This window comes from Alligator mississippiensis, chromosome 1 (genome assembly GCF_030867095.1).
Source record: "Alligator mississippiensis isolate rAllMis1 chromosome 1, rAllMis1, whole genome shotgun sequence".
Classification (NCBI taxonomy): domain Eukaryota; kingdom Metazoa; phylum Chordata; order Crocodylia; family Alligatoridae; genus Alligator; species Alligator mississippiensis.
This window is the reverse complement of record NC_081824.1, coordinates 41,917,989-41,931,684: the sequence shown is the minus strand read 5'-3', so window position 1 is coordinate 41,931,684 and position 13,696 is coordinate 41,917,989. Positions and strand designations below refer to the sequence as shown.

The following is a 13,696-nucleotide window of genomic DNA, read 5'->3' as shown; positions in this document are numbered from 1 at the left end:
CCACTTTTTTTTTCCTTCAGTGGAGCCTGCCTGAACAGGCTACCTCTGGGTTGCACAGCCCCTGAGCTGCATGGAGCCTGGTGCTCCCCTGCGCGGCTGCAGTCAGAGAAGAAGTGGAAGTCTTGAAGGAACAAATAAAAGAATTGGTTGAAAGAAACTCTTTACTTGAACGAGAAAATGCACTGTTAAAATCCCTTTCAAACAATGATCAGTTATCCCAACTTTCAACCCAACAGGCCAATCCTAGTAGCACTTCACAACCGCAAACAGTGATAGCACAGCCTCCGCAGCCAACTCAACCTCCGCAGAAGCCGAATGTTTCCACAGCATAAAGCTTTCTTGCCTCATTAAGAAAAAACTGGTGGCCCCCCAGGACCACCCAGACCAGGTGCCTGCAGGCGCATGAGTGACTGGTGCCTCCTGAATCTGGAGGGGCACCCACAGGAGCTGCCAACAGCGGTGGCCCTGTTGGGGGGGCACCAGCCCTACTGACAGCATCAGAGTCGGCCGTCGGGGGGGCACCAGCCCTGTCAGCCTTGTGGATCCCTTACCAGTTGCCTATGTGCAGGTGGGTACTGCCTGGGGGGGGCCCACCACCATGAAGGAAAGCATTGGGGTCCCCCACAGCTCAGTGGGTTGTGTGACCTGGTGGCAGCTTGCTCCCACCCCCGCCGCCGGAGAGGCATGTAAGCTCCAGCACCCCTGCACCATCCCTGCTATCTGGGACCACCCAGGAATGGCTAGTTTGCCTCTGGGGCAGAGCGGCAAGGTGGCAGGAGGGTGGCTGGGTGTGCTGGTGGTGGGAAAAGGTGGCAGGGACAGTGCACAGGGCACTGGAAGCCTGCCAAGTCCTGAGCACATCAGCTTCCAGTGCCCCGTGTACTGTTGTACTTTGTTAGGTAGCAAACTAAAACACCCTGGAGGTGTTTTATCTTGCTACATAACAAAGTCATTTAAAGTGCAATATGCCACTGAGCATGCAAACAGAAATGCCATTAAAGCGCAATACGCTGCCGAGAGTGCGAACAGCAACTCCATTAAAGCACAATACACTGCCAAGCTTGCAAACAGTAGCGCAATTAAAGTGGTGCAAAAGGGCATTTAAGCCACTCTAAAGGCCATTTTTATTGTGTGTACAAAGGCCCATACTGCCTTCTTGTTTCTTTGGACTTACATTGTAAGCTCTTTGGAGCAGGGATCATCTTTCTGTTTTGTATTTCCACGCAGTCTATTACACTGGGGTCCTTTTCCATTATTGGTGTTCTCAGTACCACAATTATACAAATCATTTTAAAAATCAATATGAATACAGATACTTAGGCAGTTAGGTGCTCTCCCTTGGACACATCTGCCTACCTGAAATAAATTAATACTTTTTGTAATGCGTCTTGTACCTCCTCCATCTAGTGTTGGAGTTTTCATACTCATTTTCATTCACTCCTATTGTGGCTTCTGTCATATCAAGTAGAGACAATGTAAAACATTACCCAAGTCTTCTTCAGAGATGCTCAAACCATTCCCTGAAAGAGATACGTCTATTTGCTCTTGAAGGAACTGGAAAACATAGTGGCTGAATTGGCTAATTAATTGCTAAGACCACAAAAAATATAGAGACACTGGAATTCATAGTTTATAACCATACAACCATCTGTCATTGTTTACATTCCAATAAAACTTAACTACAAGTGATTCAGTATCAATTTACTTTCAATGTGAAGGAAGCTATTATTCTCTGTTAATGAAGCACAATGGATTGATTCAAATTATATGCAGATTAGATTCTATATCCCTAATATGAATATTAATCAAATAGTATAACTGTTAGTAGTTCTCAGCTAACTTGATTATTTGCCAATATCACTGAGATATTAAGTGTGACTTCCTATTAAGCGGATAGTCTTTCCAAATAATACTTATCCAAATTTATTAATGCTGAAATGATGGATCTACATGGCTTGACACCTGTAAACTTCTTGATCCAATTCTAATGAGATTTGCTATACAGTAATAATGTAGTAGGATCATAGGATCAGAGGAAAGTAGAGCTGGAAAGGACCTCACAAGGTTGTCTAGTTCAATACCCTGCTCAAGGCAGGATCATCCCTGTCTAAACCATTCCAGCCAAGTGTTTGTCCAGCCTGCTCTTGAAAATTTCCAAGCATGGAGATTCCACAGAGAAAAGCCCAGCTCTTTATTAATTGCCTTTCAGGTATTTGAAGACTGTTATCAAATTTTCCCTCAGCCTTCTCTTCTCCAGACTAAACAATCCTAATTCTTTCTTCCTTTCCTTACAAGTCTTGCTTTCCAGGCCCCTAATCATTTCTGTTGATTTGTGCTGAACACTTTCCAATCTCTCCACATCTTTCCTCTAAAGTGGGGCTCAACTGAACATAGTATTCCAGGAGAGACCTCACCAGTGCTGAACACAGAAGAATCACTTCCCTTGATTTGGAAATGACACTCCTGTTAATTCAATCCAACATGTTGTTAGCTTTTTTTGCAACAAAAATACAAATTTGCTAAGCATACACTTGATCCCATCATCCAAATCATTAATGAAGGTGTTAAACTGTATCAGACCAAGGACAGCCCCCTGGAGAAATTAACTTGATATCTCCTTTCAACTAGACTTTGAGACATTAATGACAACTCGGCGTGCATGATGATCCAACCTATTACGTATCTATGTTAGAATGCTTTCATCTACTGTATTTCCTTAGCTTAGTAATCAGAATGTAGTGAGAGACAGTGTCCACACCCTTGCTAAAGTCAAGGTATATCACATCCATTTCTCTCCCCCATCCATGGAGCCTGTCACCATATCACAGAAAGAAATCAGGTTAGTCAGGCATGACTTGCTCTTGGTGAATCCATGCTGGCTGTTCACCTTGTTTTCCTCCAGGTGCTTCACAATGGACTCCTTGAGACCTGCGCCATGATTCTTCCAGGTACTAACGTCAGGCTGACTGGTCTGTAATTATCTGGATCCTCTTCCTTCCTTTTTCTTAAAGATGGACACTTTATTTGCCCTTTAACAGTCATCCAGGACATAATCTCCAAAAGTTATCAAAGAGGATAACTAATTAATCTGAAATTACCTCAGCCAATTCTTTCAGTATACTAGGGTGCATGCAATCTGGGCAAAAGAGGTTTCTGAATGAAGAGAATATGTATTTTTCATTAATTCAATAAAGAGTAAACTCCACTTTTCTCAAAAAATTTAATTGCAGAATTATTTACAGAAGATGAACATAAACAATACATAAACCAATTGAAAGAGGCAGCTTCATAAAAGAGCCATGGGGCAAAATAGTGAAGCACATTTTCTTACAATCAGCTGGAGGTGAGTAGAGAATCATGAAAAATAAAAACTCAAGAATAAAACAATTCTCAAGTGTGTCTTCAAAGTAACAAGTAACATTCTGGTAAAGAAGATATTACTGAGAAGCAAGAAATAATTGTAGCAATGAAATAGCATACTGTACATTCAATTTAGGTATCCTGCATGCTACTAAATAGAATTTATCAAAAGAACCATAAAAGCATGAGAAAGAGAATTACATAAAATAGTTTAATTCTAGTGAAGTGTAGCTTTGTACAAATGGTGAATATTTGGCACTCAGTTCATCCTCATTGTTGATATGATTTCTTATGTATATATATATATTTATATATATTTATATATATATTTTAATGTTAACTAAACAGCTAGTTTCCTGGTTCTAACATTCCTTGAAATTCTATAGGAGGCATTTAATTTAGTCCTTAGGCCACACTTGAATATTTTGGCATGTTATATGGTCAATGAATGTATGAATTTTTTCTCTGTGCAGAAGAACCTGCACAATCATAGTGGCTTTGCTTTAGGAAAGAACAGTTCTAGAGCAGTATAAGCCAGACTTTAAGGTCAATTTTGTTAGTTCAGGAAAATCAATATATTAAGTGAATACATACATGCTGAGCCCTTTTAAAGTGAGATGGCCATACTATTAAACCTCCAAGGGGTAAATCAAAGCATGAGTATGAGTATGTGGATTCCATAGGTAATTATAAACAAAGCTAATATGAGAAGTTAATATGAGAAGGCTGCATTCATAGACCTGAATCTACTAAAACCCATGGTGAACTCACAGTAGTGACTATGACCTACTTGAAAGGGAATAACATCTACTATCAAAAGACTTTGCCGCAGCTAACTCCCACAATAAGTGTTTTTTAACTTAATAGAATATGCTGGGTGTGTCTACATGTGTGCTCTAATGTGCAGTAGCCTATTTCAATGAGCATTAAAACATCACGTAAAAATCCGTGCAAATATGCTAAGGCACAGTAAAATAGGCTACTGTGCATTAAGCATCACTAAAAAAGTGTGCGCTTTCAGTACTTCATATTAGGACAAACTAATGTTTATTTATTTAGTAGCTCACATTAGAGATACTAAATTTAATGTGCATTAAGAAAAGCACATTAATGCACTTGTAGATGTGCCCACTGAGTCAGATATTGATTGAAATTATGCTAGTGTAAATCTTTCATAGTCAAGAGGCATTCATCTAAAATATCTGAAGCTCTTGTGTCAATTTAGCTCCAAGGATGGAGAAAGCTGTGTTGAATGAAAGGCTAGAAAAGGACAGGAAAATTCATACAGATTTTTAAAATGTCTATGAGAAACTAATGATAATGTCTTTAAATAAACATCCTTCATTCCTAGTATAAAATGTTTTGTTTCAAAGGAGTATGCCTTAGTTGGTGTAGTTCTGTTAACTTCAGTAGAGTTATGCTGACTCACCCCAGCTGAGAATCTGACATATAGGGCACATCCCCATGAGTGGGAATGTGCATTTCCCTGGGGACAAATAGTGGCTGCTGCTATTTGCCCACAGGCACACCCTTGGCACACGGCAAAATGCCCCGGGTGGGGTAGGGAAGGCTGGAGCCAGCACCTGGGCTGGCCCCAACAGCCTTATCTGGGGCCCTGAGGGCCTCCCAGGCAGCAGCAGTGAGGATCCTGGTGTGCAGAGCCTGGTTGGCAGTTAGAGCATGGCTCTGGCTAGCAAGGCTCTGTTTTCTGGTGGTGCATGCTGCAGCCATGTATGCCACCCCATTTTTTTCTGCTGCATTTTTTTTTACATACTGGGATTTCCCAGTATCTAACTTTGCTGCTGCACTGCAAAAATGCAGCATAGCGAACGGATTCAGAAGCACTGCATGCATTTTGTGGCACCACAAAAGGCTTTGAGGTGCTACAAACTGCACATTCCCACTGATGGGGGGACAGCCATAGAATCCAATTTTGTCCTCAGTTGATGGCAGTGGAACCTGTACCCAGAGCTGTTCCAGAGTTTTCATTTGGAGGTTTTCTGAGAGCTGCAGGAATATTCAGGGTTGGTAGCGAACACCCCTACCATCATGGGCCATGCCCATGTAATTTTGGGCAGATATTAGAACTTTAAGTCCTTCCCAGCCACCACAACTCATGAAATGCATTACATGCTTAGTCTGGCATCGGTCTTTCAGATGTAATGGGTGATCTGGCTTCTTATAGTCATTAAGGATTATAGGTAATTTTTTCATAAATAAAAGAAGGTATCATTGTCTCAGTACCCTTGCCAAATTCCACGTTGGGCAATTTTGCCTAATAGTAATAAGGCACCTAAAAGCTTTTGAAATCTGGGCCTTATTGTCTAGGGCACATTGTATGCCATGTTTCAGATCTCTGTTTAACAACTGCTACGCTTCACCTTGAAGGCAGGTGAATTTCAGTGACTAGCTAAAAGATTGCTATGATTATACAGGCTTTGATTTTAGTTACAAGCTTGTTTATGCACATGAGTATGCCATAAAACACAGCACAAAAATACAGCCTGGATATGACATCTATGGTTGAAAATACTTGCCCTTAGTTTGTCCCCTCCTCCTTAAGTATTGCAAAGAGATTGTCCCATAGATCATAAGAGGAGCCATTATAATTTTAACAGGGCATGACCAATGTCCCTGTGCACAAATTTAATATATTTTTAGTCAATTCCATTCCTAGTTTTGGACTGACTACAATGCATACAGTGGGGACAGTGAATAGGGGAGGTTTCATCTATCATACACTCACACATGAATGTTGTCCTTGCAGCCTATTGTTCAGATCATCCTTTCTGAAAGAAGGAAGGAAAAAGGAAAAGAAGGAAAGACAGACAGAAAGGTGAGAGGGATCTCTGGTGGTGGAATTATCTACTAAGAAACTCAGATTCTACCACATTATTCCATTGGGAGTAGAGTATGGAATCCTTCAATGAAAAAGGCTGAGGATATAAGTAGGAAAACTGGGCAAGCCATTCATGCCCCACAGCATCTATGCCTCCATGCTAGCCTTGACTCCATCAGACATTTACATAGTAGCATAGCTCCCCTAACCACCATGGCTCCCAAGATTATTGGAAGGGGCTATTCTTAAATGTTAATATGACCCATCATCTTTTTTGCCCAATTTCTTGAAGGACATGTACTGCCCTTGCCACATTTGTTTGCCTGCATCTCTATCTTGGCCTATTCAGTTTCCTTCTCTTTCCTCAGCTCGGACAATGGACCATGCAGACAGCCTTTGCAGGACTCTGATAGGATCATATAAAAGAAGGATCCCTTTCTGGGTGGAGGGGATGAAAACCACATGTGCAGTGCCCTTGTCTCTAACAGACCTACAAGCCATGTTCTGTTTTTATATGGGTACCAGTTTGTGGGATTAGTTATACCACTTTTCTTGCATAAACCAGAATTTGGCCCATAATTAGAAAATCAGCTAGTAAAGTGCTTTGAGATCCTTCTGGGTGAAAGGCACTATATAAATGCAAATGACAAACTGCCATACACCTTGAAGCACCACTCTGAATATTAAAGGATTTACTGATATTCGTCACCTGAATCTCAATTTACTTGTGTTATCATTAAGTAATAATTTGCTCTGGCAGCAGTGCAGAAGGGTAACTGACTACTGCTCAACATTTAATCTAAACTTTAAATCAGCATTTCTAAAGCCTCTATCATACTTGATTTTATGTTTTCATACCATATTAAAGTAGGCAGGTGTATCTAATAGCCTGAAGGCCAAATTTAGCCTTAAGATTAACATGTACAACATGCAAGCAACCAGATGGGCCCAGGCTCTACCCAGATGTTAATGGTGTAGTGCAGGTGAAAACATCAAAAGTATTTGTCTCAGAGTGTGTTGTATAAAAGTAACCAGGAATAATTTGGTCCTTAGTGAACTAGTATAATTACCCAGTTAAATAACTGCTGCACTGCATTAGAATAGGACAGGGGGACCTAGTAGAAAGCCTGTCGTTCTGAAGAGTTGGTGATAAGCCACAGAACTGGGTCATGTCATGTGTGGAAAAATGTGCAAAGCAGCCCAGGAAGAAAGGGGGACTATTGAAAAGTCAGAGAAGGATTTTGAGAGATTGCTGATCTATCAAGGGCCAATAACTCAACAACGGCACACAGTCTCTTAGTAGTAATTACTATCCCTTTCAGCTTCACCAATTGAGTAACAACTTCCTCACTTCATTGTCTAAGCAGAGTTAAAGTAATAAGAATTAGACCATCTATTTACTGATACAGCAAAAGTGATGATTATTTTGGAAAAAAAACCTTCTGTAACATGAAGTGCATTCTAAGTATGAAATCCGCACACCTATTTATGCTTTAATTCTGCTGTAATTGATTTAAAAATTAATCATGAACTAAAATATCTTTTTTGGCATTAAACTGTACAACATTTTCAGTCTTTACACACTGCTGAAGACCATTCTAATCAGTTTGTCAATAAATAATAAAATGCATTGTAACATACTCCACAAAAGTGCTATGAACTTTCAAATGAAAAAAAAATACAAAGCAAGAAATAAGTATAAACCTTATTGAACCTTAAACCATTCAGGTTATGTTCCTAAGTCAATTATAGTACTCTTGAGAATTCTGTTTATTATACTTGTGTTTTATGGACAATGAAGTTGCAACAAAGGTTTTCTGATTTAGGCAAGATGTTTTTGTATTATGATGATTTTGACTCCTAACTTTTTTCTACAAATCTGTATAGCACGAAGTCTCTAATAAAAAGGTATTCAACTATTACGTTCGTGGAAAAATGATAATTTATTTAATTTTCTCCTGCATTGTTGCTCTGTAATACTGTCCCATTTTATACTAGTATGAAATCAATTTGACTTGTGTGATGAAGAGAGAGATTCGAAATGAAATCGTTGAAGGCTTATGAAGATACTATTTTGTATTAGTAACAAAGATTCAAGCACATTGAACTGGGCTGATTTGAAACACAAGTATTATAAACACCAATTATTTTTTCTTAGCTAATTAATTAGATGTACATTATATAGATAAACATGGCTTATTATCTACCTTTATTGATAGAATGTTACCTGTACACATTTAATTTATTGCATTTAAAAACATAAAATGCACAGAAAACATTTTATCATATTTAGCAGTAGTTATCTATTTTACTTTTAATTATTCTTCTTTGGAACCAAGGTAGAATAAATAAGGAATCTAAGATATCCAAAGATTCACACTGAACATACTCCCATCATTGCATGAACATTGAAAATAAAAAGGGTTTGACTTGCTCCCACAGCTTGACAATTAGCATCCAGTTTAGTGATAAAATAGCAAAATAATAAAATACCAAAAAAGTATCAACATGTAAAATTTAAACTTTTATGGATTACTGCAAGTCAACACGATAACTTAAACCTGGGATCAAGGTTACAGTTTAATTATTAAAATTTGCCTTTAGAAGTTCTGAATACTGATAGGCTCAAATGCCATTTGTCTTAGTCACATGGCCCATTGTCTTAGATGGGATTATTTGGGTAAGACAAGTGCAATTTTACCTGGAAGTATCCAACAAAATCAGATAAAACATATCAGCTGCCGTAAGTGTACATAAGTATATAAATCTATTTTAAATTTCCTACATCGAGGAAATACACTGGCTTTATTTTCATTGGATATTTCTATTTAGCTGCTCCAATTTAAATAAAATACAATTTTTAAAGCCTAAAGATGCCAATGCCTGCAAACATGTTTGTATTTAAAATAGTATGACAAAGAGAGGTTGTCACATAAGTATTGTACACTACCCAGGATTCAGCTCTTTCCATACAGAAAATGGCATGAACACACTGGGGGATGTCAGGGTCTAATGTTTATGTGTATAGAAGAATACTTTAGGTGGGATTGGGTTAATCCCTTTTTTTTTTGTATTTTTTTCAAAAGGATATACATTCGTCTTTGTTTTTGCTTCCAAATATAGTTTAAGGCTATTTGGTAAAATATATACCAGATAACAAGCTTAATTTCAGGGTTTTTTTCCCTTACAGAAACTTCTCCACTATTCAACTCTAAAGATTCATATCTTGAAGCTAAATATGCTTTTATCAGCTGTGCTCCAAAAACAGAACTCATGCTTAACAAAATCCACTGAAGAAGGAACTAAAAGAAAAAGAAAAAACCCAGATTTGAAGAAATGTCATATCATCTGCATCACCTACAATACTTCATGTTCTCAGTCATGTGGTGGGCTGCAGGGTATGCAGAATATATATTTAAAGTGCTCATCAAGGTGAAGAACCAAAGTGCTAGAGTATAATTAAATAGCTGTTCTGCCTATGGCTAAGTACATAGTATTTGTTAAAGCAGGTAAACAGAAATGTGTTATTTGGGACTGTCTCATTGTGGTAATACTATTTTGACCTAACAAAATAATCAGAACCTTGCCATCAGGATCTGTGAGTTTTGTATTTTAGTTCGTCTCCACCTGAAGACTTCTCAGAGCTGAGATGCCCAATTACCTTGGGGAAGGTAGATGAAGTGAAATAATACTATCTAAATTTATTTCAAATTAATATTAAAAGCCTCTTAGTTGTAGTGGTTTCTGTTTTTCTGGTGTAATAACCAGAGGCTTGAAAAAAATTCTCTTCTTGTATTCCATGGCTGGAAGTCACATAACTCCTGTTTTTTGTTTTTTGTTTTTTACTTATGAAGCAAGCAAGAGACTTATTCTTGCCTTAACTGATACTGCATAGGAAAAAGAGTTCTGAAAAAATACAAATGTAAACCACAGTTCACCTTTACCTTAACATAACCATTTAAACTTAGATATACTTACCACTCACATTCATATTTCTTAAACTGGTTACAACATCACAACTGGCAGTTTAAACAAGCAAGATTTTTGTTCAAGGATACCCTGGAAACTCAATTGATATAGCATTTTCAGAGTTTGAAATATTACATGTAGCATAGCTCTTGAAATTAAGGAGAGAAGATTTGTAAAATAAATGCTAACACATAAAAGAACTGTTGAAATGCAATGAGTGTTCCAAAGGAGTAATTATAACTTTTCCTTTACACATCTTGCTACAGTAGATATAACATTTTAAGGCTTCCATTTTCCTTTCACCCATCACTCAAGTCCTCTTGCATTATAATTTTGTTTAGATTTCTGCATGCCATTATACTAATACAAGCAAACATTTCTCACTGGGCATTCCCAATAGGACCAGACTTGTATGCTTCTTGGTTTCTGATGAACTTTGGAGCTTTAGTGGCTGGATATCCCTGTTCATCTCCAGAAACTTGATATGACATAAGATGCCTAATGTTATTTTGCAGTAACAAAGATGCGTAGAATGGCAGAGCACATGGGCAAATATTCTAGTTGGGTTCAAGGAAAAGAAACTGGAGGTCAGAGATACAAATGGGTTCTTTCTTTCCTGCTCTTTACATTTGTAGCACCTTCTACTTGGATTAGCTAATGCCTCTAGTGAATGGTGAGATGCACCCATTTATAGTTTGTTATTCTTATTCCTAATTATCACACAATTTATAAAAATATAAATAACAAAAAAGTAAGCTGGGTTCCATCTCAAGAGGTGTTTCTTGTTGTCCTCTGAGAACATATTGGATAAGTCAGGTCTCAACAAGCCCTATCCATTGTAGCTGATTGTAAGTCAGACAATAAATACAAAAGAAGTTGTTCTTGCAATGAACTCAGCAAATTCTGAGAAAATCAAAAGCATTCCACTGTGCTTATGGCACAAAGAACACAACAGCAAGGGCATATTTAGTGGAGAGAATGAGACAAAAATTACCAGGTAAGTGACAAACTGTACAAGCATTTCATTTTAAAAAAGGAAACTGCAGCATTCTGTCTTTAAAGCCTGGTCTGGGCCTCTGGGATATATATCTCAATGCTGTCTGCTCGTTCTGTAGCTGAATTCTGCCGAAAAGAGGCTGCTCTCTTAGCAGCCATTAGCCGTCTTCTGGCTTCTTGACGCTGTCTGTCAGGTAGGTCCAGGGACTTTTCTCTTGTGATTGGGAATTTTCCTTTTGGGGGCTTCTTTGGTACTGGAGGAGGAACTTTCCTTTCTTCCTACAATGGTTATTAAAATAAAAAGGTGTTTAAAGGAGTTAAGAGAACAGTCATGCTACAGAAATGTGAAATGAAAAATGCTTGTCCTATAGTTCAAACTTGTTTGATTTATACCCTGAAATGTGATAATTAAGGGATTAAATTCTATCCACTCTAGGGATGTTTGTGCAAATGCACCATTTCAGAATCCAGAGCAAGCTTAACTGGGTTGTTTTATAGTATCAAAACTGTATTTCCATTCATTCATATTGCAGGTACTTTACATAAACACGCTGAAACTTCACTTTCATCTTTGCTAATTTAATTTACTTGGCACATCATTATATCCATCATTTTCAGAAACATAGTCTGGATCTCAGATAAGAACGGATCTCACTGCATCTGACTGAACAGAAAGACTGCCTAAGATTAGCAGGACAGGATTTTTAATTAAATTAATCATAGTGAGTTTAGCCTCTGCTGGATAAGAGCTAGCAGCTGTGTATACATCTCTATTACTTCAATCTCCTCTCTGAATTGCTAAAAGTAACAAACAAACACAAACCAGGGAGATGAAAACATAGGGCTAATTGTTTAACACATCAGCCCAGATTATTTAAAGAAAACCACAGTGAGAAATTATCAGAACAGAAAGTGAGAGTCTTAGTACATTTTGTATAAAACTTGTGATACTTGATATCTGCAGATATCCAATCAGATATTGTTTTGTAAATTGAAATCCAGATTTTCCTTAAAAATTTGGGTCCTTCACTTAGATTGAATTACCTAAAGGGATTATGAACTGTAAATTTTACAGAAGTTTTATATTAGGGAAGTGCCCTTCAGTGCAAAAGCACGCATCACAGGCATTGTTATTATAGCTTTCTGCCATTAGCATGCATTAAAGTTACTGTAATTATCAGGATGGCAAGCCACTTATTTACATAGGACACCGGTGTGTAGATAATGTGATCCATTACAAGACCTATATAATCAAACCCTTTTGAAAGTCACATAGTTTAGAGCCTTCTAAAAGCAACTAATATGCTGAACCAAATGCAAAAATGAATGTAAGATTGGCTGGTTTTATAAAGATAGGTATTTTCATTATTCGTAGTCAGGAGGATTTACAGCTTGTTTCCTTTCTCCCATCTTAGAATCACAGAAATGCAAGCTGGAAGAGACCTCAAGACTGGACCATACAATCCGATCCCCTGCTCTACGCACAATCATTTTTGTTTAACTCCATACAGCAGCTCGCTCTAAGGTCTCTGATGGCAAGTCAGAGACACTGGCTAAGTACAGATGTTCTAAAAACCCCTTGCAGAAGCACTCTAACTTATTGCACTTTACTTAAAGCATGATAAGTTAGAACAGCAGCCAACTGAAATTCACTGGAATTCACTGTTCAATGGAGACAGGGGGCTAGCAGCCAGCTCACAGTGGCCACTGGGATGCTTCTGTACACCTCCCAGGAAGCTGCAAGAGCAGCCCCTCTCCCCATCCCTGAACCCTGCCTGTCTTCCCCCCAACTGTCAGCAGTGGCTAGGAAGGAAGAGAGAGGAATGGAGGCCCCCCCCCCAACTTGCTAGCTGGGGCCTTAGGGGGGCTGGGCCAGGTCCACATGCAGGGGAGGCTCCCTTCCCACCCCACCTAACCTCTTGAGAGCTGCAGCCAGCAGCTGCAGTGCAGTGCTGCCTAGCCAGGGCTGCTGCAGTGGAAGCGTTTGGGGTCTGTGTCCCTGCAGCAGCCCTGGCTGAATGGTACATAGTCTCCAGAGCCCTTCAACCACAGCAGCCTGGGCTAGGCAGTGCTGCAGTGCTGCCCAGCTTGGGTTGCTGCAGGGACACAGACCCTAGAGCCCTCCCCTGGAACCCCCTGCCCTCCACAATGTAGCAGCGACACGCTGCAGCCCAGCCGGGGCAGCTGCCGAGAGAGAGATCCTGGACTTATATCCTCACAGTCCCCTGACCCACACTGGGCTGTAGCATGCTGTGGGACTGGGGCAGCTGTGGGGAGAAATACCCACCCCGTTCCCCACCCTAACCTTCCCCCTGCCAGGCTGTGCATGGGGCTGAGATCAGAGGATCAGACTCAGGTCAGTGACAGCCAATGGGGTGGGGCCGACCCAGGGTTGGGCAAAGCAGCTAAGCTCTGCCTGAGGCTAGAATGGAGCCCTATACAATGCTGCTTGGGATGGCAGCAGCTGCGCTCAAAGTTAATCCTCAATGGCACCTGGCAGAGATATTTGATAAAGTGCTGTAACAGAAAGCG

The 13,696-nt window shown here is 39.4% G+C and overlaps 1 protein-coding gene across 1 annotated transcript in view; it reads right to left on the bottom strand.

The window, feature by feature from the left end:
- Positions 1 to 3,203: 3,203 nt before the first annotated feature.
- Positions 3,204 to 13,696, bottom strand: part of DLGAP2 (DLG associated protein 2) — a 153,248-nt gene continuing 142,755 nt past the window's right edge. The window contains exon 10 of the mRNA XM_006275974.3: positions 3,204 to 11,443. Within this exon, the coding sequence (XP_006276036.3) occupies positions 11,225 to 11,443 (219 nt within the window). The 3' untranslated portion in view covers positions 3,204 to 11,224. The remainder of the gene's footprint in view (positions 11,444 to 13,696) is intronic.